At 42.9% G+C, this 25,620-nt stretch overlaps 1 protein-coding gene across 1 annotated transcript in view; it reads right to left on the bottom strand.

Annotated features, from left to right (window-relative positions):
* Positions 1–25,620, bottom strand: part of zgc:154142 (uncharacterized protein LOC555481 homolog) — a 130,896-nt gene that overhangs the window by 23,388 nt on the left and 81,888 nt on the right. Inside the window, exons 15-21 of the mRNA XM_051928107.1 lie at positions 22,832–22,995; positions 20,553–20,733; positions 18,541–18,759; positions 15,244–15,384; positions 14,019–14,255; positions 6,810–6,974; positions 1,270–1,382 (exon numbers count right to left, since the gene is read on the bottom strand). Coding sequence (XP_051784067.1) covers positions 1,270–1,382; positions 6,810–6,974; positions 14,019–14,255; positions 15,244–15,384; positions 18,541–18,759; positions 20,553–20,733; positions 22,832–22,995 — 1,220 coding nt within the window. The remainder of the gene's footprint in view (positions 1–1,269; positions 1,383–6,809; positions 6,975–14,018; positions 14,256–15,243; positions 15,385–18,540; positions 18,760–20,552; positions 20,734–22,831; positions 22,996–25,620) is intronic.

Here is a 25,620-nt window from a genome sequence, read left to right as displayed (position 1 = left end):
ACAACAAAAATCGACACCTAATGAAGCAACTGGTTGGAGTTTGAGGCCCTGACTTAGGTGGTCTTCTGTTGGCCCACTCACTTCACATTTCCTTTCTGTTTAGGAAAGAAATGAAGTCAGGGGAACAAATCTTAAAAAAAAACAAGTCAATTAAAATGAAGTGAAAAGGAGTTCATTAGCAGCAAAAACCAGTCACCAATTAAGAAACAGGTTAGAATGAAAACCTGCAGCCACTGCGGCCCTCCAGGACCAGAGTTGGGGACCCCTGCTCTAGAGAGCATTAAAGATAGAGCGGTCAAGTGGGCTACCCGGGCAATCTGTGTGCCTGTTATTTCTATTTTGTGAATGTTTGTTTTATTTCCTTCGTTTGGAATGTGGCATTAAGTGGGGTGGTCCCCCAACTTTTGTGTCGTGACACTATGTTGATTTCGTACAGCTCCTTTCTTAACGAAGTGCTTTACTAAGCACATCCTTTATTTTATTCATCCATCCTTGAGTCCTCCATTCCTTTTCTCAAGCTACTTTTTCCATTACTGGGTTATGGGAAGCTGAAGGCCTTCCCAGTAACTAGAGGTAATTGTTTAAAGCAAACTGGGACTGGTGACCAGTGCCGTAAAAACATCAGAAGCTTAAAAAAATGAAAGGAGACCACTCAGTCCATTTGTCACTTGTTTGTTTAGCTCATAGCTAAGCTGTCCCCACACCTCATCAGGATCCTCAAGGGGTCTCCTTCAACTCCATGATGTCCTGGATTCTCCATGTTGGTCCCCGATTCCCACAACTCCTTTGCCTAAAGAAGTGCACTCTGGCTTCAGTCCTGAAGGCTCGTCCACTAATGGGGAGTTCACACTCATTCACACAAGCCCAGACTGGGTGCCAGTTCAAGGTCCTTCACATGACCAGTCACTCATGCCAGTGAACTTAATATGGGCATCTTTTTGGCTGTGAGAGGAGTCTTATGATGGCATAGAAAGGTAGACTGGGCTGAGAGTTGAACCCTGGTCCACCGAGCCATTCCCTCATTTTATGCTTTATTTTCACTTTGTGATGCCAACCCACCTGAAATGGGAGTGAAGTGCAAATCAGAAGCCAAAGTACAAAAATCAAAATTTCACTGCATTCTACATGGGACAATACGGACCTTATTGAGACCCCTTATTGTGGACCCAGGTGACCACAGTAAAAGAATTTTTGTTGTATGAAGTCACCAGTATGCTTAATTCATTCAAGGAATTCGACGAATTAATGGCATGCTGGGCTCCGTCTCACCTGCAGTGAGGCCTGCCAGGGCCAGGAGTTTGGGATGGCCTTTTCACCATTCACAATCTTCAAAGCTGAGGTGTAGGGAGAGACATGAGGGATGCCACAGTCCTTTGGCCAGTCTGCAGAAAAACAAAAAGAAAACCATGTAACAGCACTGAGGCTCGGTCCTGATGGTCATTAGGAGCAAGAGGAGCTTCCTGAAGACAATGTGGACAGTCGTCTCACCCTGTCAAACCGTGGAAAGTGAAGACATTAGATGTGACCTCATGTGGGTGAGTAGGACATAAAACCAGATGAGAGACAAGCCTGATAAAGGAGATACGGCAGAACGTCCTGCTTTGACGCGAGGTGCACCTTCCTCTCCTATTTCGCTAAGTAGAATGTCCAGAAGATGAAATGGACCTGAGCTCATGGCCTGGAATTACCAAGTCATCAAAGCCGAAAACACTAAACGTAACTGTAGCCAAAAATCAGTAGTAAACCACACAGCAGGTTTGTTTTAAATCAGCAATCTCGGATGTGTTACAGACACATGGTTTATTTAATTTTTTTGGGGTGAAATGTTTTTACCTTTTCGTAAGGATTTTTTTTTCTTTTTAATAAAATTTGAAATTGAAATAGTTTTTCTATTGGTAGCTTAATTTTTATTCTATACATTGTCACACACGTGCGCTTGGGGGACACTTTGCAGGCTCATATAGTGTTATTCGTCAGGCGCTCTCCTCGCTCCTCTTGTTCCGGGGCACCTCAATGACATCACCATCGGTCCACCCACTGTTGACATCACTTCCGACCAACCCTGATGACATCATTTTCTCCTACCCAGAATTCACCCCTTCCAGATCTGCACCTTGGCATACCATATATACTCGTGTTTAAGTTCTCGCGTGGATAAGTCAGGACTTGATTTTAATGTATAATTTCCAGTATTTTATAATGTCGGTCATATAAGTTGAATGCGGAAAACTCACGCTATTGGTCTAAGAGATTATGATATGCCAGCACCCACCTGAGAGAGTAACCACGGAGCACATGGCCCTTTCTATTCCTATGTATTGTGCCTACGTGACCACATGGTGATACCCGAAATATTCCAAAGCGACGTTTGTACTGTTTTGTGTTTTTTGTATCTCACACCCTCATACACCTTTATCGTAAGAGCATCCCTTATCTACGATGAAGTGTTCGATCAGAAGGAAATATGAAGCTGGTTTTAAATTAAACATCGTTGAAATGGCGAAAGAAATTGGTAATGGCGCTGCTGCAACAAAACTTGATGCGTCTGAGAAACTGAAGTGAGATCTGAGGACGCAAAAACATGTCAAAAATAAAAATTTAAGTGTCACATTTTTGAACGGGCGTATAAGTCGGGGTCTGATTTTATGATCGATTTTTCGGGTTTCAAGACCAGACTTCGACGCGAGTACATACGGTTATCCAGACTCTGAGCTCCACAGGCAATTCCTTTGACCACATGGTTTGGTTTTTCCTCAAGTGTGGGACCCCCATCAGACAGACGTCTGCTTTCCTAATCGATACAATCAACTGAATGTGTAGCGGGGCTACATAGTAATAGTGTTGTTCAATGTTTGTACTGAGTGCGTTTTGGTGCCATCGTCCCGTTTGCTGTTTGTGTGCGTCAGTAAATGTCGTCCCTCAGTAAATTCAAGGGGGACGGATGATGGAAAGAGACCGCAGCCCCAAAATGGAAAACACCTGTTAACGATCAATCAATTACATCCGGCAGTACTATATAAGCAATCGGGAGAGAACAGGAAGATAGATAGATAGATAGAAAGAGGAGAGGAGAGAAGGAGATTTTCATTTTCACGACAACACGTCAACTTACCTGCTGTTCACCACATCGGGCCTTTGTATCCAGTTTGTTTTCCGGACTGACTTCAATTCCCTCATCACCAGAGACCCCGGGGTCGGATTACATCATCCATCACAAGCCAAGGATTCACAGTGAGGTTGCTCCAAGTATTCCGGGAAATACAAACGCACCTCGCATCTGTTGACCAATCATCCGCATTCAGGACAGTTGTACACTCGGACTCAAGTTCACGATCATTCATTCCATATTTCATTCATTGTTGTTACTCGTTGTTGTTTGTTATATGTTACAGGGGCAAGGGAGGGTTGTCATTGTGTAAATTCTATTATATATATATATATATATATATATATATATATATATATATATATATATATATATATATATATATATATATATATATATATACACAGTGCATCCACAAAGTATTCATAGCACATCACTTTTTCCACATTTTGTTATGTGACAGCCTTATTCCAAAATGGATTCAATTCATTTTTTTCCTCAGAATTCTACACACAACACCCCATAATGACAACGTGAAAAAAGTTTACTTGAGATTTTTGTAAATTTATTAAAAATAAAAGACCTGAGAAATCCCATGTCCATAAGTATTCACTGCCTTTGCTCAATACTTTGTCGATGCCCCTTTGGCAGCAATTCCAGCCTCAAGTCTTTTTGAATACGATGCCACAAGCTTGGCACACCTATCCTTGGCCAGTTTGGCCCATTCCTCTTTGCAGCACCTCTCAAGCTCCATCAGGTTGGATGGGAAGCGTCGGTGCACAGCCATTTTAAGATCTCTCCAGAGATGTTCAATCGGATTCAAGTCTGGGCTCTGGCTGGGCCACTCAAGGACATTCACAGAGTTGTCCTGAAGCCACTCCTTTGATATCTTGGCTGTGTGCTTAGGGTCGTTGTCCTGCTGAAAGATGAACCGTCGCCCCAGTCTGAGGTCAAGAGTGCTCTGGAGCAGGTTTTCATCCAGGATGTCTCTGTACATTGCTGCAGTCATCTTTCCCTTTATCCTGACTAGTCTCCCAGTCCCCACAGCATGATGCTGCCACCACCATGCTTCACTGTAGGGATGGTGCCAGGTTTCCTCCAAACGTGACGCCTGGCATTCACACCAAAGAGTTCAATCTTTGTCTCATCAGACCAGAGAATTTTCTTTCTCATGGTCTGAGAGTCCTTCAGGTGCCTTTTGGCAAACTCCAGGCGGGCTGCCATGTGCCTTTTACTAAGGAGTGGCTTCCGTCTGGCCACTCTACCATACAGGCCTGATTGGTGGATTGCTGCAGAGATGGTTGTCCTTCTGGAAGGTTCTCCTCTCTCCACAGAGGACCTCTGGAGCTCTGACAGAGTGACCATTGGGTTCTTGGTCACCTCCCTGACTAAGGCCCTTCTCCCCCGATCGCTCAGTTTAGATGGCCGGCCAGCTCTAGGAAGAGTCCTGGTGGTTTCGAACTTCTTCCACTTACGGATGATGGAGGCCACTGTGCTCATTGGGACCTTCAAAGCAGCAGAATTTTTTTGTAACCTTCCCCAGATTTGTGCCTCGAGACAATTCTGTCTCAGAGGTCTACAGACAATTCCTTTGACTTCATGCTTGGTTTGTGCTCTGACATGAACTGTCAACTGTGGGACCTTCTATAGACAGGTGTGTGCCTTTCCAAATCAGGTCCAGTCAACTGAATTTACCACAGGTGGACTCCAATGAAGCTGCAGAAACATCTCAAGGATGATCAGGGGAAACAGGAGGCACCTGAGCTCAATTTCGAGCTTCATGGCAAAGGCTGTGAATACTTATGTACATGGGATTTCTCAATGTTTTTATTTTTAATAAAATTTGCAAAAACCTCAAGTAAACTTTTTTCACGTTGTCATTATGGGGTGTTGTGTGCAGAATTCTGAGGAAAAAAATGAATTTAATCCATTGTGGAATAAGGCTGTGACATAACAAAATGTGGAAAAAGTGATGATGCACTGTTAATGCTTTCTGGATGCACTGTATGGCAACATTCGCGCCCCCTTTTTTTGTTACTTCACACAGTTTGAGAACCGCTGGAGTAGTCATACTGAGGATAAATCAGTGTGAGTGAGGCGCACACAAGAAGTTACAAAAACAGATTGTTCTTTATTAAAAATAGGTCTTATAAGAATGATCCAATATACAGTAATCCCTCGCTATATCGCGCTTCGCCTTTCGCGGCTTCACTCTATCGAGGATTTTATATGTAAGCATATTTAAATATATATTGCGGATTTTTTGCTGGTTCGCGGATTTCTGAGGACAATGGGTCTTTTAATTTCTGGTACATGCTTCCTCAGTTGGTTTGCCCAGTTGATTTCATACAAGGGACGCTATTGGCAGGTGGCTGAGAAGCTACCCAACTTACTTTTCTCTCTCTCTCTCTCTTGCGCTGACTTTCTCTGATCCTGACGTAGGGGGTGTGAGCAGGGGGGCTGTTCGCACACCTAGACGATACGGATGCTCGTCTAAAAATGCTGAAAGATTATCTTCACGTTGCTACCTTCTGTGTGCAGCTGCTTTGTGAAGCGACATGCTGCACGGTGCTTCGCATACTTAAAAGCTCGAAGGGCACGTATTGATTTTTGGTTGTTTGTTTTTCTCTCTCTCTCTCTCTCTCTTTGTCTGCTCCTGACGGAGGGGGTGTGAGCTGCCGCCTTCAACAGCTTTGTCCGGCGGTGCTTCGCATACTTAAAAGCCAAACAGCCCTATTGATTTGTTTGCTTTTCTCTATCTCTCTGACAGTCACTGCTCCTGATGCGCACTCCTTTGAAGAGGAAGATATGTTTGCATTCTTTTAATTGTGAGACGGAACTGTCATCTCTGTCTTGTCATGGAGCACAGTTTAAACTTTTGAAAAAGAGACAAATGTTTGTTTGCAGTGTTTGAATAAAGTTCCTGTCTCTCTACAACCTCCTGTGTTTCTGCGCAAATCTGTGACCCAAGCATGACAATATAAAAATAACCATATAAACGTATGGTTTGTACTTCGCGGATTTTCACCTTTCGCGGGGGGTCCTGGAACGCAACCCCCGATGGAGGAGGGATTACTGTACACAAAAAGTTAAAGAAGTGAAAAAGGACGGCGTGAATTATCATATGGTGATCCGTCATTTAGCTGATTTGCCCGCATATCTTTTTTTATCGAGGGTGTCATCATTTCCTATTTTCTCCATAAATGTTGCGCACTCATGGAGCAGAGCTGCCATAAATATCTCTCGTCAATGGGATGGTGTGGTGGCTTTGAGGGTAGGAGATCTGCGCTGGCAGTCAGAAGATTGCCAGTATGAACCCCACAAACGTCAGACGAGACCCCTACTCCGTTGATCCCCTTGAGCGAGGCCCGTAACTTGCAACTGCCCTGTCCTGGGTATGACGTTAATCTGCGCCCAGCCCTGCAAGCAGGTCCTCCAATTTACAGGGAAAACTTGGCGGTTGGTGGCAGGATTGGCACTCCTGCCACTCTTCCAGTGTGGTGCTGAGGTGTCACCCACTGCACTCAGGTCCCAAACCCTGGTGGTTTGTCATGTGGTGGGTACGACACCGTGCTATCAGTGCATGCTCCTAACCTCTCTCTCATAAAGTTTTCTCTCATAATTCTGGACTTTCAATTTTGAATTTATAAATCTGACCCCAATGACGGAAAAAAAAAGCGGCAGGTAAGTTTCCCAAACATACCGATTGAAATTGAATCCCAAGGCTGGACCGCTTTGGGTTGCGGGTTTGTTGTCCAGTATCCTCGGAAGCCTTTCTTCACTCCATCGCTTCCACTGAAGAAGCGGATCACCACTGTGCTACTGTTCGATGATAGAGCAGGAGGGATCGTAATTCCACAAAAGTGACCTGGAAGACAAACGTGAAGCAGATTGGAACCCTGATGTAAACCTGACAAAACGTCCCCAATACTGAAAAGAAACACTTGAAGAAGGAGGGGGAAAACTGTGAAAAGCCCTGGACCATGATACCAAAACCAATGTTCTTTTATAGTTAAACATCTATTTAAAAAAATATTCAAAAACAAAAGCAAGGAGTATCCAAAGTGTGCCTAAAAACCAGCAATGGGCAACCAATACCAAGGCCTAAACCCTGTAAACTTAATCCAGAAGCAACGTTATAACCCATAAACCGAAGATCTAAAAGAGTGAAGTAGAAATTCACAAGCATAAAAAAAACAGAAGGGGAGCCGAAAAAGAGAAGTTTTTAGTTTATGGACTTAATTTCAACCAGCTCTGGCCTGCTGATCCGAAAATGTCCTAATGATTGAGGGGTTTCAAACTGGGGACCCCCTGTGGCTGCAGGTTTTTGTTCCAACCAGCTTCTGTTTTTAATTGGACTCCTGGGCTTATTAAGTGAACTGTTATTTCCCAAGTTCTGTGTTTTGGGAACAACATATAGAAATTAGAAAACTAAGTCTCTATTATAAAAGAAAATCTTGAGACGAGACTTTTTCCCAGAGATTTTGTCAAGTCCCGCCCTCATCTCCACCATTTCAGGTTTTAAGGGCCCACGGTCTGCGGTCCTCTCACCTCTCATTCGTGTGAATGCTTTTGTCAGACACACTTCCTGCGCTCTCAGCTCTTATACATTTTTACGTTTTCCTCACTTTAAGTTCCCAGTACAAGAAGACATATTATGTCCAAATCTTATTGCAGAATTTCATCCTGAAGGGTTATCAACAGAAGAAATGAGTACACGAGCAATCCTAGCAGCGAGAAACGATGAAGTCAAATGAATTAACGCAAAAATCGGTTACACGACAAATTGGTTAAATGATTATCAATAGACTCTGCTGAAACAGTTGGTGGTGATGGTGCAGAAGATGAAAACATCAACTTACAATATCACGAAGAATATCTACAACCGTTAACACTGTCAGGTCTTCCACTGGCCGAATTACTGTAGAAAGAAGGACGTAAGAGCCATTTTCCTTGTTCTATAAGATTCATGAATGTTTATTAGATGACAATGCATAAACTATGGAAGGTTCCTATAACCCCCGTGAATAGAATCGTTTTGGTATGTTCTTGCCATTTCTAATAGCTTGGAGTAAACATTATTCTGCAGTGAGTTAGTGTCAGCCTTGCCTTGTATAAGGTGTAGAGGCATACGGTTTTTAACCGTGATTGCACGTCACCGTGCCTGGGCACTTGCCAATGTGCCAACCGGCTTACGAGCCTTTAGAGTGCGTGAAGTAAATATGCACTTAACAGCACTTAATTTATGTGTTGTGCCGTACGTAAAGCGTACAGATTAAGAACCTTTAAGTAGGAAAGAAGAAATTAAGAACCTTTAAGTATAAAAATATTAAAGTCTTTCAAGAAAAGCTAAGTTTATAGAAGATTCATTTTTCCCTTTTTTTGCCTTTTATTCTACGTGTGTAAATATTTTTTCTTTTATTCTTGTTTGGATCATTCGCTTTTAACTTTCACTAAAAACCTTTAAAACGAACTCTTGGACTCTGTGAATTCTTTTGACATGCGTCTTACCATGCGTGACACCTTATATTTTTGCAGCTACAAAGGACGTATCGTAATGTTATTGTGTAATTTATATATGAGTGATGGGCTATGCAATGAGAAAAGATTAGTCGTATTCAAAATTGGTCGAACATGTTAAATTTTAATAGGCAACAAGAAAGGTAATGGAGACACCAAAGGAGATCTTGATATGCCATTCATATTAAAACGTTTACAGTTTCCTGTTAGAATAGCTTTTGCTATGACAATTAACAAATCACAGGGACAAACATTCGAAAAAAATCAGTTTAATTATTAGAGAGAAAGAAACGAAATTCACTCACGGGCAGTTATACATTGTGTTGTCACAATGAAAGTCCAAACATCCATCCATCCATTTTCCAACCCGCTGAATCCGAACACAGGGTCACGGGGGTCTGCTGGAGCCAATCCCAGCCAACACAGGGCACAAGGCAGGGAACCAATCCTGGGCAGGGTGCCAACCCACCACAGGACACACACAAACACACCCACACACCAAGCACACACTAGGGACAATTTAGAATCGCCAATCCGCCTAACCTGCATGTCTTTGGACTGTGGGAGGAAACCCACACAGACACGGGGAGAGCATGCAAACTCCACACAGGGAGGACCCGGGAAGCGAACCCGGGTCCCCAGGTCTCCCAACTGCGAGGCAGCAGCGCTAAAGTCCAAAAACAGAATCAAAATTCAATGCGATATTGATGAAACGTTAATTCTAAATATTGTTTTTACTGAAGTTTTACAGATAAAGTGTAAGTTTAAAATGTATTTGCGTGTTAATTTCAAGGCCAAACAGAACAAAAACATATAACACAACGAGTACCTCTAACGCAGGGGTGGGCAAAGTCAGTCCTGAAGGGCTGCAGTGGCTGCGGGTTTTTGTTCCAACCCAGCTGCATAATTAGAAAACAATCCTTGCCAATAATTTAATTTCCTGGCTTGTTCGTGCTTTAACTCTGCCATATCAAATCATTCTCATAGCTCAGATTTTTTTCCTTTCTAAGGATATCATCCAAATGACCTGAAATCTAAAACAGATAACTAATTCTCAGTCCTTCACTTTCCTTCCAAGTACTTAAATAAACCAAATAGTTTACGATGAATACACACAGGTGTAAATGGAAACAAGCCAAATGGAGAAATGCTGGTTTATTTTGTCATTTGCATATGATTGCTAATAAGGAGCAATTAAAAAATGAGAATCCAGCTGTTTAAACCTAAAAGAAGCAAGTAAAGGTCCATCCATCCATTTTCCAACCCGCTATATGCCTAACTACAGGGTCACGGGGGTCTGCTGGAGCCAATCCCAGCCAACACAGGGCACAAGGCAAGAACCAATCCTGGGCAGGGTGCCAACCCACCACAGATATATGATATACAGTATCATTAATTAAAAAAGAACAAATTGGTATTAGTGGGCTCCTTTCAAAAAAACGTTAGGGGGGGGGGCGCGATTAAAACTGTTATGAAAACTCGGGTCGCAAATACTTAAAGGTTGAGAAACGCTGACTTGAGCAATAAGGGCTTCTTATTAAGTAATTGGGTTGGAACAAAAACCTTCAGCCACTGTGGCCCTCCAGGAACAACTTTGCCCACCCCTGCTCTAACGCAACATGAAACATAATTTACTTTCAATTTATTACGTTTTACTATTTTTTTTACTATGGTTAATTACTCACTATAATGTAAAATAGTTAATTCTATTATGCATATGGAACAATTCCCATGAAAATAACAAATCTGTTTAAATTGTACATCCGCTTCCCCACATGCAAGCGGCAAATCAGCAAAGTGGCTAGCATGTAGCACCTGCCTGGGGGTTGGCGAGCAAAGTGAGCAGGGGCGAGACCCCCCCCCCCCCCCCAGTTTAGAAAAAAACATTATTAAAATGTACCAAGCAGTTATATGGGAACAACTTTTTTTATTCTTTCTAACAATATTTCCATCTTGATTTTCATTCTACTTTTCCAGGTGTTCTAATTATTTAATTATTCCATTATTGTCTAATTAGTTGGTCTGACTGACCCCTACTCTCTCTGTCAGGTGTTCTAATTATTTAATTATTCCATTATTGTCTAATTAGTTGGTCTGACTGACCCCTACTCTCTGCTGTTCTTTTTCCAGTTTTCTGTGGTGCTGATCTGCACTCCCACCACCTGATCAAAGCACCGTGATGTCCCTCCATTGATGGATTAAAGGCCAGGGGTCCACATGACCGTCATCATCAAGTTCTTCCATGCAAACCCTGAACATCATGAGGACTGACTGTGAGGTCCTTTATGTCAGGTAGAATGCCTAGAGGGGCTGGGTGGTCTCGCAGCCCCCTGCAGATTTTATTTTTTTCTCTAGCCGTCTGGAGTTTCTTTTTGTTTTTTTATGTCCTCCCTGGCCACCAGAGCTTACTTTAATTCTATATTACTTAGTGTTCCCTAATTCTATTTTCTTATTTATTTTGTCTTTCTTCTCTTTCTTCATCCTGTAAAGCACTTTGAGCTCAGCATTTGTATGAAAATGTGCGACAGAAATAAATGGTGTTGTTGTTGACACTAAAGCAGTTGCAGCCTTTCATGATTTCGTGTTGTTTGCCTGAGTGTCTGCTCTGCTCGTTGTCATTAGTAAGATATAAAGAAAGGAGCAAACTACACAGAGAAAAGGTAACATATAAGGAAATCAACAAGTATTTAAATTTATAGCAAAAGTAGAAATATTTCTAAATGTCTGATAAATGCAAAAATCATGCTGCTGTGCTTTTCTGAATGTAGAATAAAAGAATAGAGAAAAAAAAGGAGATCGGTGGTCTCAGTTGTTGTCACCAATAATGAATCTGGTTGGAACAAAAGCCACATTGGGCCCCCAGGATTGACTTTGAGACTTTGAGGTCTAGAGGGACAAAAATAGGGGCTAACCCCCAAAACGCTCGACATCTTACATAACTGGATATCAAGATGAGTCTATCAGTTTTTCTCATACTGGTGAGTCACCTGGTGCTGGATAATGGAAGTGATTTCAAAGCATTCAAAAGTAATTCTTAGGAATATAATCATAAATAAACCAAATAATATTCACAAAGTATTAGGCAGGAATATATTCAGTGACACAATAATGTTTAACGAAACCAAAAGGACTAAACAGAAAGACATCTGAAGCCTTGACTGTTCCATCAAAGGCAGAACATTTAGCAGTGAGATGGGTCTAACTGTTGCCTGCAACACCCATGTTGGAAGTCAGGTGAAGCCCACACCGATTACCGAGTCCGATAAACAACCCTAATCTTAACCGCAGTGTAATGTGATGGCCATTTTGTGACTGATGTTGAGGGCATTTCGTGAGTTTGGGGCATTACGTGACCTCGTAGGCACTAAGGTCCGTAATTACAGTCTTCTGTACATGGCAGCGGAAGCGAGTCCAAAAGGTGTTGTTCCTCCAGCAGTCACTAGAGGCCACTGTTGACTAGAAAGCAAATCCTTGGACTGCCTGCCTGCGGAGGGGCTGCTCTTGACATGCCCTCCAAGTGGCACATGTCCATAGCGTGTCCATTAGGGAGCCAGTGAATAAAACAAAAAGCACATTTGTACAGTCTCGTCCCAAAAATCCTTTTCCTTTTTGGTGTAAAATTAAGATGCAGAAAAGTTTATTGCAAAACAAAATTGATTAATACAAAAAATAAATGTGTCAGTCGAATAGACGCAAATGAAGGCATCTGTAAGTTGGAGCAGCTACAAAATGTGACGACACACCACCGGTCACTTCAATTTTATTGACAGTTGGAAAGTCCTGATGATGTTTCTCCACGCCTAGAAGGATAAATTGCTTCTGTTCTTCTTGGATGGTCAGTATTGCATTGAACATCTCCATCAGAGCAACACCTCATTCCACTGAGTCGCTCACCACCTTCAGTCCAGTGAAATTCTCAATGTTGCTTCGATTTGTTTGCCACATGTTACTGTGGGGGACGGCCGGGGTCGCTTCATGCCTGGGAGGCCTCTAGAGTGGAAGGACCAGGGGAAAGAGAGAGAGCATGCACAGGGCACTACCTCCCACAGAGCATTAGATGGCAGCCCACCTGGGTTGCAGTGGTGCCTTGGATTCCCACAGGGCTTTGTGGGAGTTGGAGTTCAGCGCAGCCCTGTTGGGTTCAGTGACTTAACTTGAGACATTTATAGTAACTGCCAGTCTGTGTGCCACCAGAAACTACACATCAGCATTGGGCAGGTGGTATGGTTGCCAATATTTAATTGTACTTTGCTTATTGTTATTATTTTATGAACATTATCAATAGTACATTATATAAAGTTGTAAATTAACTCCTGATTGTCTTTTACTCTTTGTAATTGCCTGAGGTTATAGATGTAGAAGGGAAGATGCAAAGTACAATTACTTATAAATAGCCTGCAGGATTTGAGGCATTCTGACAAAGTCTACACGATAAAGAATACAAAAAGGGAAAGGAGAGTAATGGAGATCTCTACCAAGACTTAACAGCGGCTCTGTGCTGATGACACTGTATTGGAAGAAGTGGAGAGGGAGCTGGAATAATGGAGAAGGGCTTTGGAAGATGGAGGACTGAAGATAAATAGAAAGAAGAAGATGGAATATACAAGGTCAAATGAAGATCAGGATTCAGAAGTTAGGCAACAGGGGGAGCCACTGAATAGAATGGAGAAGTTTAAATATGTTGGATCAGTGGTAGTCCAAGATGGTGAGTTAGAGTCAGAGATAACCCATAAAGTTCAGGATGAAGGTCTCAGGGGTATCGTGGGATTGAAGAATTAAGGCAAAGGTTAAAAGGTCAGGTTTTTAAGACAATGGAAAGAGCAGAAATGATGTATGGAGCTGAAACGTGGCCAGGAGAAGGAGAAGAAGTTGGATGTGGCAGAAATGAGAAGGTTCTGATGGATGTGTGGAGTTACAGAAAAGGACAAGATAAGAAATGAGACCATCAGAGGTGCAACAAAAGTGGGAGAGACATCTAAGAAAGTGCAGGAAAGGAGGGTGAAACAGTATGAACATGTGATGAGGAGGGCCGAGGAACATGTGGGCCAAAGAGAAAGCAGGGAGGACAAAGCAGAGGTGGATGGATAAAGTAAAAGAAGATCTGAAGGGAAAGGACTTAACTGGCCAGGAGGTGCAGGCCTGAGCTGAATGGCGAAGGCGGATCACGAACATCAACTCCACACAGAAGATGAAGAGGAAGATGAGGAATGTCTCACTGGCTCCCTGGTGTATATAGATGTTTCAGTTTTGGTTTTAACTTTCTGCCCACCTCTGTTTTTTTGTATTTCACATTTTGAAGTTTCTATTGATGCCTGCAGATGAGTGCATAAACTGGAGACCTCAATGAAAGTAAAAGACAAAAGGATAAGCAAATAAATAAATAAACCATTACCTAACTTTTGGGCATTTTCACCATCTCCATCATACACATCCACATAGTCCACACAACGGCCAAGCAGGTTGGCCCCCTGTAGCTCGAAGTCCGTAAACGTGACGTGAATCGTCTCAGCTGGGTCCCTAGAAATGTGCCAGGTGCAGATCTTGTTGGTGGGATATGTGCCATTGGGCCAGCCTGGTGACGTGAACTCTCCTTGATTGCTGGTGAAGAAGCCACCACAGCCAGCTATATCTGCAGTGGGACAATCAAAATGTTAGGTGGGCAGCAACTTTCTATTTTAAATAGTATTTACACTGATGAGGTGGATATTCCTTCTGACTTACAGCATGGCCTGAACTGTTTCAGTTTAAGCAAGTGGAGACTGATAGGGGGGGATATGATTGAAATTTGTAAAACTATGAAGGAACAAGAACCAGTGGATCAAACTCTGCAACAAGAACATGCGGACTCAGCTGGTATTTCATTACATCCAGTCCTGCAATCAGGTCATCCAACGTGCAGGGAAAACTCAGGGGGTGGTGGCAAGACTGGCACTCCAGCCACCGGAAAATCCTCACAGTGGTCCAGTGTGGTGCTGAGGTGTCACCCACTGATTGGCTGTGCTAGGGACCTAAATTGGGGTACTGAGGCGGTTCATCATATGGTGGGTGCAGCAATGTGCTGCGTCAGTGCAGGCTCTCAACCAACCCGTCCATCTATCTATTTGTTATATAGTGCCTTACCTATCTATCTATCTATCTATCATTTGTTATATAGTGCCTTATCTATCTATCCATCTATTTATCTATCTGTCTGTCTATCTATCTATCTATCATTTGTTATATAGTGCCTTATCTATCTATCTATCTATCTATCTATCTATCTATCTATCTATCTATCTATCTATCTATCTATCTATCTATCTATCTGTCTGTCTATCCATCCATCCATTTTCCAACCCGCTGAATCCGAACACAGGGTCATGGGAGTCTGCTGGAGCCAATCCCAGCCAACATAGGGCACAAGGCAGGAACTAATCCCGGGCAGGGTGCCAACCCACCGCAGATCTGTCTGTCTATCTATCTATCATTTGTTATATAGTGCCTTATCTATTTATCTGTTTATATATCTATCTATCTGTCTGTCTAACTATCTATCTATCATTTGTTATATAGTGTCTTATCTATCTATCTATGTTCTTGGGTAATGAGAGCCGCAACTAATGGTGAACATCACTTACTGGGAGCAGCTGATGGGTCCACTGCCTTCCAGAGAGCCAGAAATCCTGTGTCGACAATCTTGTCATTGGACTTGAAGGTGACAGTCAAGAGGCTCCCAATACTGATCACATCCGCTGGCTTGTTGCTGCTGCAGTGGACTCCTAAAACAAAAACAGAAATATTTTTAGGAAAGATCAGGTAGGTGAAGATGAAGACAAAGAGCCTGGCTAGAGGATGAAGATGGCCAGAGTGTGCACAAAAAGGACACAAGAGGACCAAAGATGAAGGTGGCCTGCCAGGCTGAGACCCCTCAGTCCACCCCTAGTGGGTGCTTTGATCAATTTAGGCAGGCTCCTCCCACCCCACGGTCATTCACCTGGAGTCCGAGTGAAGTTTGCCTTTTTGTGTTGTTTTCTAGCCTGTTCTTGTTGTCTTTGTAAAGCACCGAGCCGTGATGCTCACTGAAAAAAGAGCTATGAAGACACTAATGGATGGACTGAGACATAATCTGGTTAACTGGGAGCACGTGACATTCTAAAATGGGCTTAAACCAGTAAGACGCTCATGGGGGTGGAGCCTATTCCAGGAACTGTAAGGCAGGAACCAACCCTGGAAGGGATGCCGGTCTATCACAGGGCCTTCTCACACCCACTTTCCTTCTTCATCTTCTTCGTTCACATGAGTGTTTCTGTACATTATAGGCCAGGGACGTGTGGTCAGGCGAGGCAGGTCATCATGAAAAGTAAAAAAACTAATAATGATAGCATAAAATGAATGTGTCCACTGGTCTGTGCTGTAAATTTGCTTTCTGTATGATTCCAATAACTTTGATCATTTTTATAGTCAAAATGGCTGAATTGGCGCATTTTCTGTTCAAATACAAATGGAGAAAATGCGAGGTGGGGCAGCGACGAGTCTCACCTCCCCTCGGACTGCGCTCTCCCTCACACACTGACGGGGTTGATGCGTGCAATTGGCGCGTGCCTGTCGCTGTCTCTCTGTATGTCACCAATATAATAATAATTCATTACATTTATATGGCGCTTTTCTCAGTACTCAAAGCGCTATACACACAGGGAGGAAGCGAACCAACAATCTTCCACAGTCTCCTTACTGCAAAGCAGCAGCACTACCACTGCGCCACCTGTGAGAATCTAAAGTTCGCAGACACGTTTATTATACACTCTGACTTTCCACAGTCTGGCTAATATCGTTAATGAATGTGTGTGGCATATTTAGTCTTGCTGATCGGACACAAAACCGCAGTGAAAAGGCACAAGGCGAGGCAGACAGTACCGTCCTGAAGGGGGCGCATGTGAGCCCAACAGGCCCTCGTTGCTGCTTTTCTTCTCCGCAGAGGCGCCGATAAGTTAGCGACATCAGAAAGTCAAGCGCACAGTTTATTTTTATTTTTTTGTTCCGACTGACTGCCAAAATGGAAGATTAAGACTTTTAAATACTAAATGAAAATACGGAGGACTTTTACAAGAAATTTGATGGAGATTTTTGTTGAGAAGGACAGGCGCATGGACTTCATTTACAAATAAAGGTTAAAACAATAAATGGTTTTCAATTTTATAAAAAATGGGATCAGACTAAAAAAAATAAAACAATCCAATATTTAAAAACTAAATTTGACCTTAAATAAAATATTGTTTTGTTTTTCTTGTTATCCTTTTTGTTGAACAGTCTGTATTAAAATTGATTAAAACGTCAGAATTAAAAGCTTTTAAAAATAACTAAACATTTCAAAATTGAAATCTGTTTTTTTTTTTTATACACCACTCTACACCTTACACTTCTTGTGAATTTCCCCTTGGGATTAATAAAGTATCTATCGATCTATCTATACTTTCATTTGTATTGAATGAGTTTGAATTGTGGAATTGCAACGGCAAATTGAGAACAAGTGGAGGGTGAGGAGCCAATGCGCGCTCTCTCTCTCTCTCTCTCTCTCCGCTCTCTCGCCGTTCTTTCTTAGCCAAATCTGCGCCTCACCTGTGTGTGTAAAGAATGAGATGAGATCTGAAACATAACTAGCAGTCAATGTGCATGCTGGCTGCCAATTGGATAGTCAATAAGCGACTCTCTCGGGTTCATATACAGTACAGTATTTGTAAATCTGACTCGGAAGGAGTCGCCTCAGCGCACGTCACTGTTGTTGGTCCTCCAGGCTGCCTTTCAGCTTCCCTATCATTTTTTTTATCGAAAGAGGACGACCTCATCAGAACACATCAGTACCAAGAACAAAGTTGGGCTAAGCAGTACAGTGTCACTGTAATGCAGTCCTGACGCCACACATCCCCGGCCAATTCCCACTCAAATGATCTCCCAGTGACCAATGGCGTAACTAGGACTTCGTGCCGCGCAAGCGGGGCGGGGCTTCAATTTGCCGCCCTCCAACATATCTGAATATATTAACCTATTTAAATAGAAAATTAAAATGACGTATAGAGAAAAAAATGATGAAAAATTTTGCATAGATTCATTCATATATAGAGAAACAGCAATAGTTTTTCACATATAATTATTTATAAGCATCAACTAGACAAGAATATATTATAGGCGCACGTGTTCTTATTATTAGTTTAATAGATAGATAGATACTTTATTAATCCCAAGGGGAAATTCACATTCTCCAGCAGCAGCATACTGATACAATAAACAATATTAAATTAAAGATTGATAATAATGCAGGTAAAAAACAGACAATAACTTATATATATAATGTTAAATGTTAACGTTTACCCAAATTCGCGGGTGGAATTGAATTGGAATTGAATTGAATTGGAGCGTAATATAAAGTAATTACGCTGCGAAAACCTGAAGCAGTGCAGTGTACAAATGATAGGTGAGGATGAGCAGTTAGGCATTCGGATTGATAACGAAACGAAACTATCATTTGTAAATGAGTTGTTTATCTCCCTAGCAATTCTTATCGGTGTAATGTTTAAGTTTAGCGGTGGTAAGGCGCCATGCCGGGGTTTGTTCCTGCCTTGCGCCCTGTGCTGGCTGGGATTGGCTCCAGCAGAACCCCGTGACCCTGTGTTAGGATATAGTGGGTTGGACGATATCTGACTGTTTCTGTTTATTTTTGTTATTGTCTTATAAATTTCAACCGCTGTGTCTGATGCCATCACTGAAAGACAGTCTGAAAATTATTTGTGGATAAAAATCCGAGAATTTGACTTTTCTCATTCATGAGTGATATTTTTCCGAACCCTGCTGCTTACACACGAATTGTTCTGAGCCTTTTGGCCAATAATGCCACCCCCAAAAATGTGCCACTACCAATGACAGAAATCAAACTTCCATACCCAGGGTGCCGATGCCATCAGAGACGGAGAGCCGATCGTTGACGCACATCACGCTGTCCTCCAGGGAAAAATTACTGAACTGCAAATGGACCAACTTGCCAGTCGGGACTTGGATGTGCCACGTGCAGCTGCCGTTGTTGCTGTAGTAGAGAGGGTGCCCCATGGAGGCGATGCTGCCTGATGAGCCATCAAGATCCTTGGCACCCCCACAACCGGACGCTGGTAAAGAGCAAAAGAAGGGAGCGAGAGAGACAGAGGACTCGCTTTACTCGTTCATATTGAAAATGTGTTCAGTAATGCAGCCTTTACGTTCTACTAAAATACGTTTTGAGCCTTTATGGGGTCACAAAAATATGCTTCCCAGGGGATTCTGGGAGTTTCCCTCGGCAGCGGATGATGCGAAAATAATCAAGATGGCGCTGCCGGACAATTTTTTTTTCCACATAGAATCACAATGAGACATTTTAGTCAGGAGCCCAAATTGGACAAAGGAAATGTTTAAAGTTGGCACAAAAAGGGCACAGCAGTCTAAGGCAGCCTCACCATAAGGCAAACTAGACAAGTTGTCAGTAGGGGGCAGCGGTCCATAATAGTGGCTGCCCAGCCCTGCTCTTACTGACCACTAGATGGCAGAGTGGAGACCAAATAGAGAAGTAGAGGACTCTGCATCAGACTGAGGAGAGCAGCTCAGGGCGCAGAACACCAAGTGGGCACAAGAGGGCAGCAGGGCACAATTGTTCTGCCAGAGTAAAATGGATCAGAAAATGAAGGGGGAATAAATTGGGGTACTCATCAGGGTCAAAACCAATCAGACAAAGCGATCAGAAATGTGAGACTTGGACACCGGAGGGTAAGTCAGAACAATGAGACCAAAAATACAGAGAAGCTCAAGATAAGCCTTTAGTTTCATCCAAATGTGGCGTAGATGCCAAGCGAGATTATTAGTATGTTACCCTTACCTGGATGGGAGGACAAGATAAGGGAGCAGTGGGGGAAATCTCCTAATTTGGTATATTTTGATCCCCTCATCCGCTAGATGACAGCAATCCCAAGACTGCAGTAACCATGTGGAACCCTGCAGGGCATGATGGGAGTTGTAGTGCCAAGAGTCAGCCCTGCTGGTCCCATGGGAGCCACCAGGGGGTGCTGCAGGGATTCACAATCTCTACTTTTTTGGGACTTCAGCCTGACCTGGAAGTGCTTCCTTCAGGCTCTGCCCTGGCACCAGAAGTACTCCAGGGGTCCGACATGAAAGGAAGCTGAGTCAGAGCTGGGAGGAAGGAAGATAATACTCACTGGAGGGAGGTGGACGGAGATGAAGAGACGCAAGGAGGGAAGGAAGAGGAATGTTGTTTCTACTCGTGCCTGCGTGACCTGGGAGAAGCCTTTTGTGATTTTATTTTATATAATAAAAGCCTCCGTGTTTGAACCCGTGACTGTCGGTGTGACAGCTGTTTCCAGGGTTTGGGGCTCAGTGGCACCCCCTATCTGTCATGGCGGATAGCAAAACAGTGTATAACTTGACCCTTTATTGGGTCACAAAAATATCCTCCCTGGGGGCTTCTGGGAGTTTGCCTTGGCAACGGATGATGCAGAAACCACCAAGATGGCGGCACCGCGATGAGACATCTTAGTCAGGAGCCCAAATGGGACAAAGAAAACATTTGAATTGCCTTCATCAACCCCAGAAACCCCATAATAGGCACCAAAAGAGAGGCAAAAAATCATCAGGAAACTATAAAATAAATAAATAAAATAAAATAAAATAAATAAATAACACGAATCACAATAATAAGAAGGGAGGCTCCTGGAGACCTGAGGGGGGATTTTGAGGAATTTAATGGTGGGACAGGGAAAAAGAAGTAGATATTAAAAAAAATGAAGTGTAATCAAGAGTGAATGAAGAAACCTGACCTGAGTGACCTGGTCACCCTCTATGAGGGTCCGCCAGAGTAAACAAGCAGAGGAGTAGGAGCAGCAGATGCCAGGGGCACACTCTCCGCCATACATACATTTCTGATCGTAGATGTTCTTCTTGATGATCTGCTCCATCCAGTTGTGGTAGGCTGAAGTACGGGTGAAGACGCTTGGCTTCTTGTTCATGACGCACCCTATGGGGCCAAAGCTGGTGATTCCGTGGACCTCCCATAGACTGTTATTGGACTGGCAAACAAAAGGACCTCCAGAGTCACCCTGTGGGAAATGAGAAATACGAAGAGGGGAGGCGTGAGCCGCAGGTCAGTCCTAGAACAAAGTAACTCTCCTTCTGTTCATCTACCCTTTGGGTGCCCCCTTCTGATTGACCAACCTTTTCAAAATTACAATTGCAGCATGGCATTCAGGGGCATCCATCCTAATTTGATGATAATCCGCTGGGGTTCCTCTACATTGGCACCTGGCCCATTTGTAGATCTCTTCAATGGTTAAGACGTCAAAACGTGACATGCTGGCAATGAAGGCTTCTGTGTGCCCAACGTTAAACTGTCACTTCTTACATCCAAGACCCAAATCGGGCCACGCCAGCTTAATGGGCCTCACATGAATGAGAAATGAGAGTGTGAGTGACAGTGTGTGCATGTGAGAGTGAGTGTCTGACATCCCATCCAGAATAGGCTCCTGATGATGCCAGTATGGGCATTGCCCACCGCCATCCTCAACTGTATTAAGGGATTTTAATAATGGATGGAGATCTGTCTTCATTCATTTAGAAAAAGGAGACTCCTTGAGCTTGAAAGTGTCTTCATGCCAACAGTGGAAGGGCATTGAGACCAGTAGTGAAACTTTGGGCAGCGTGGGCTGGGCAGGTGCACTGATGCTGATGGGGCTGAGGGTCTCACTCTGAAAGCATGGTTGGTGTTCATAAGGATTTGAATATGAGGAACAAAAGAAATGTGGTGTTTACTATACAATAGATAGATAGATAAATAAATGTGAAAGGCACTATATGATAGATAGATAGATAGATAGATAGATAGATAGATAGATAGATAGATAGATAGATAGATAGATAGATAGATAGATAGGTGAAAGGCACTATATAACTGATAGATAGATAGATAGATAGATAGATAGATAGATAGATAGATAGATAGATAGATAGATAGATAGATAGATAGATAGATGAAAGGCACTATATAACTGATAGATAGATAGATAGATAGATAGATAGATAGATAGATAGATAGATAGATAGATAGATAGATAGATAGATAGATAGATAGATAGATAGGTGAAAGGCACTATATAACTGATAGATAGATAGATAGATAGATAGATAGATAGATAGATAGATAGATAGATAGATAGATAGATAGATAGATAGATAGATAGGTGAAAGGCACTATATAACTGATAGATAGATAGATAGATAGATAGATAGATAGATAGATAGATAGATAGATAGATAGATAGATAGATAGGTGAAAGGCACTATATAACTGATAGATAGATAGATAGATAGATAGATAGATAGATAGATAGATAGATAGATAGATAGATAGATAGATAGATAGATAGATAGATAGATAGATGAAAGGCACTATATAATAGATAGATTTTTATTTTAGTATAGTCAGGAGGTTTGAATCCAATATTTTTGGGCAGACCCCACCGTGTGACCTGGCCAGGACAGATGTCAAGGGTGCACCAGGCAAGCCCTGCGATGTCCCAGCATTGGTGCTGAGCATGGTCCTTTTCACGTCCTCTCTAGGCCTTATGATTTTGTCAAAGGTGACATGCAGCTAAACCTGTCAATCCCTCCAAAGGCCCCCCACGGTCTCAGCTAGAATCTCTGCACATCTCACTGATATTGCAACCAGGATGAAGAAGCACCAACCTTCCAATGACGAACCGTGCCAGCTCATCTATCTATTCAGGACCCCGTCTCTGTGCCGTGGACTAGGAGTTCAATAAGTTCCAAAAAACACTTTAACAAAATGTCCACTAGAGGGGGACATCACAGTCAAACCCCATTGGAGCACAAGAAGTAAAGGAATCGCCCAAAACTCAAGTCAATCAACGCAAACAAGTCCTAAAACAGCAATCTAGAAATGAAGTCAGACACACAGCATGAAGGTCAGGATTCGAGGCACAACCACAACACAAAACACAAGTGGACTCACCAACTAGGCACATTCAAAGTGAACTGCCTGGAACGGTGGAAGACCCGCCAGACTTAGAGGGTGGAGTATACGGTGGGACTCGTGATGGACTCTTATAGAGTTTACCTGTTTTGTGACTGCCCTGTCCCCAACTGTTTAGGCCAATTGTGACTAGAAACAGAAGAGCCCACCTGACAGACAGATTTCAGATCATTGGGCAGGGTGTAGCCAGCACAGGTCATGGACCTCTTCACTTGAAACCACCAGTAGTCCACCCTCTTGCAGGTCTCAAAGGGAATGACGGGGAGTGCCACCTGGTTGAGCGATTCTGCGACTTTCGGAGCCAGCGAGTTTCCTACAAAAAGAAGAACCAAACACCACTGAAAAGAACGCAGTGGGGGACAAACACAAATGGACAGTAGCAACACCCCCAGGGGGCGCCATCACAGAGAAGGGCAGACAGGCCCCTGCAGCTTACTGGGAAGAGGAGAATCTCCATGGGGCACCTAAACCAATATCTCACCAGGTCGTTTGCCCCGTCTGCTCTCCTTCCTCCAGCTTCTCTTCCTCATGCCCGATGAGCCATCTGCCTTGGCTAATCATCCCCATTCCAAGCTCTCTGATCTTTCATTTCAGGGGAAGCCCGGCTGTCATTTCTGAGGTCAGAAATTGCAAACGGGGACCCCTGAGGAACTCCATACTGCTAAAGCTCTCCATAGTAACCCTAGTGACAAAAAGTGGGGGTCCTAACCCAGTGGTTGTCAAGCACTGACCACTAGCTGACCATAATGAAAATGTTATGAAGATCCTTCACTGTTCTACGCTGATTCATTGTAACGTATGCTGTGTTTTCAGGATTAGGCATCTTCTGCACCTCGCTGTGTAGCACAGATCAGGTAGTGACAGGGACAGAAAAGTTTACTCATCACGATTGAAAACTTGTGAAGAATAAATCTTTTTACTTTACAAAGATTCTAAGTGTTTTGTATCTAGTCAGGGTTTTTGATGGGATTCCTCCTTCTGGTGGGCATATTTGGAAGAGCTTTTGGGACTTCTAGTCATTACAGCACGACCCACTTCATGGCCCAATGTGACCCACTATCATTATAAACAATAGTAACTCACGACACACCACTGTGTGTGTGTGTGTGTGTGTGTGTGTGGGGGGGGGGGGGGGGGTGTTGTAACCCAGTGGTTGACAAACACTCACCATTAGCTGACCATAATGAAACTATTATGAAGACATTTCGCTGTTCTGCGTAGATTCATTGAACTTGTTGTCTTCCCTGCTGGTTTAAGTGTCGTATGTGCTACATAGCTATGTAGCACAGATTGGGTAGAGACAGTGACAGACCCCCAAGTTTACTCATCACTATTGAAGAGTATTCTTGCGACAAATAAATCTTTTTTCCTTTACAACAATTCTAAGTGGCCATTTTATGTGTCTTGTTAGTGTTTTTGATGGGATTTCCCCCTCTAGTGGGCATATTTGGAAATGCATTTGGGAGTTAGTTGCTTTAGTGCTCCTATTCATAACTCCACAACCCACTTCATGACCCACTACCACTATAAACAATAGTAACTCATGACCCACCAACGTGTGTGTAGGTGTGTGGGGGATGGTTGCGACCCCATGATTGACAAACAATGACCATTAATTAGCTGACCATAATGAAAATATCACAAAGGTGCTTCACTGTTTTGCATAGATTCATTGAAAATCTTCTCTGCTGGATTAGACATCTTCTGCTCCTCACTGTGTAGCACAGATCGGGTAGTGACAGGGACAGACCCCCCTCAAAGTTTACTCATCATTATTGAAGAGCACTGTATTTTTGTGAAGCATAAATCTTTATTTTTACTTTACAATGATTCTATTTGGCCCTTTTTGTATCTAATCATTTTTTGAAGGGATTTCCCCTTCTAGTGGGCATATTTGGAAGTGCTTTTGGGACTTCTAGTCATATCACCACGACTCACTTCATAACCTACTGTGAGCCACTACCATTATAAACAGTATGAAATTGTGACCCACCAGCATGTGATTGGGGTTGTTAAGAGTTTTTGATGGGATTTCCCCCTCTAGTGGGTATATTTGGAAGTGCGTTTGGGAGTTAGTTGCTTCAGTGCTCCTATTCATAATGCCACGACCCACTTCATGACCCACTACCACTATAAACAATAGTAACTCATGACCCACCAACGTGTGTGTAGATGTGTGGGAGATGGTTGTGACCCCATGATTGACAAACAATGACCATTAATTAGCTGACCATAATGAAAATATTACAAAGACGCTCCCCTGTTTTGCATAGATTCATTGAACTTTGCATCTTCTCTGCTGGATTAGACATCTTCTGCTCCTCACTGTGTAGCACAGATCAGGTAGAGACAGGGACAGACCCTCAAATTTACTCCTCGCTATTCTTGTAAAGAATAAATCTTTTTTTTTACTTTACAATGATTATAAGTGGCCCCTTTGTATCTAGTCAGAGGTTTTGAAGGAATTTCCTCCATCTAGTGGGCATATTTGGAATTGCTTTGGGACTCCTGGTCATAACACTATGACCCACTACATGATCCAACTTGACCCTCTACAATTACAAACAATAGCAACTCAGAACCCGCTGGCATGACTGTGTGTGTGTGTTTGGGGGTTGCGACCCAGTGGTTAACAAACACTGACCATTAGCTGGCCATATTAAAATATTACAAAGACACTTCTCTGTTCTGCAAATTTACATGGAACGTTGTGTCTTCCCTGCTGGGTTAAGCATCTTCTGAACCTTGCTATGTAGCGCAGATCAGGTAGTGACAGGGACAGACCCTTCCAAAGTTTAATGATCACTATTGAAAATTATACTTGTAAAGAATAAATATTTTTTTACTGTACAATGATTTTAGGTGGCCCCTTTTGTATCTTGTTGGGGTTTTTGATGGGATTTCTCCCTCTAGTGAACATATTTGGGACTGCTTTTGA

Source organism: Erpetoichthys calabaricus, chromosome 5 (genome assembly GCF_900747795.2).
Source record: "Erpetoichthys calabaricus chromosome 5, fErpCal1.3, whole genome shotgun sequence".
In the NCBI taxonomy this organism is placed as follows: Eukaryota; Metazoa; Chordata; class Cladistia; order Polypteriformes; family Polypteridae; genus Erpetoichthys; species Erpetoichthys calabaricus.
Note: the sequence above shows the minus strand (reverse complement) of the source record. Positions and strands in the feature narration are given on the sequence as shown.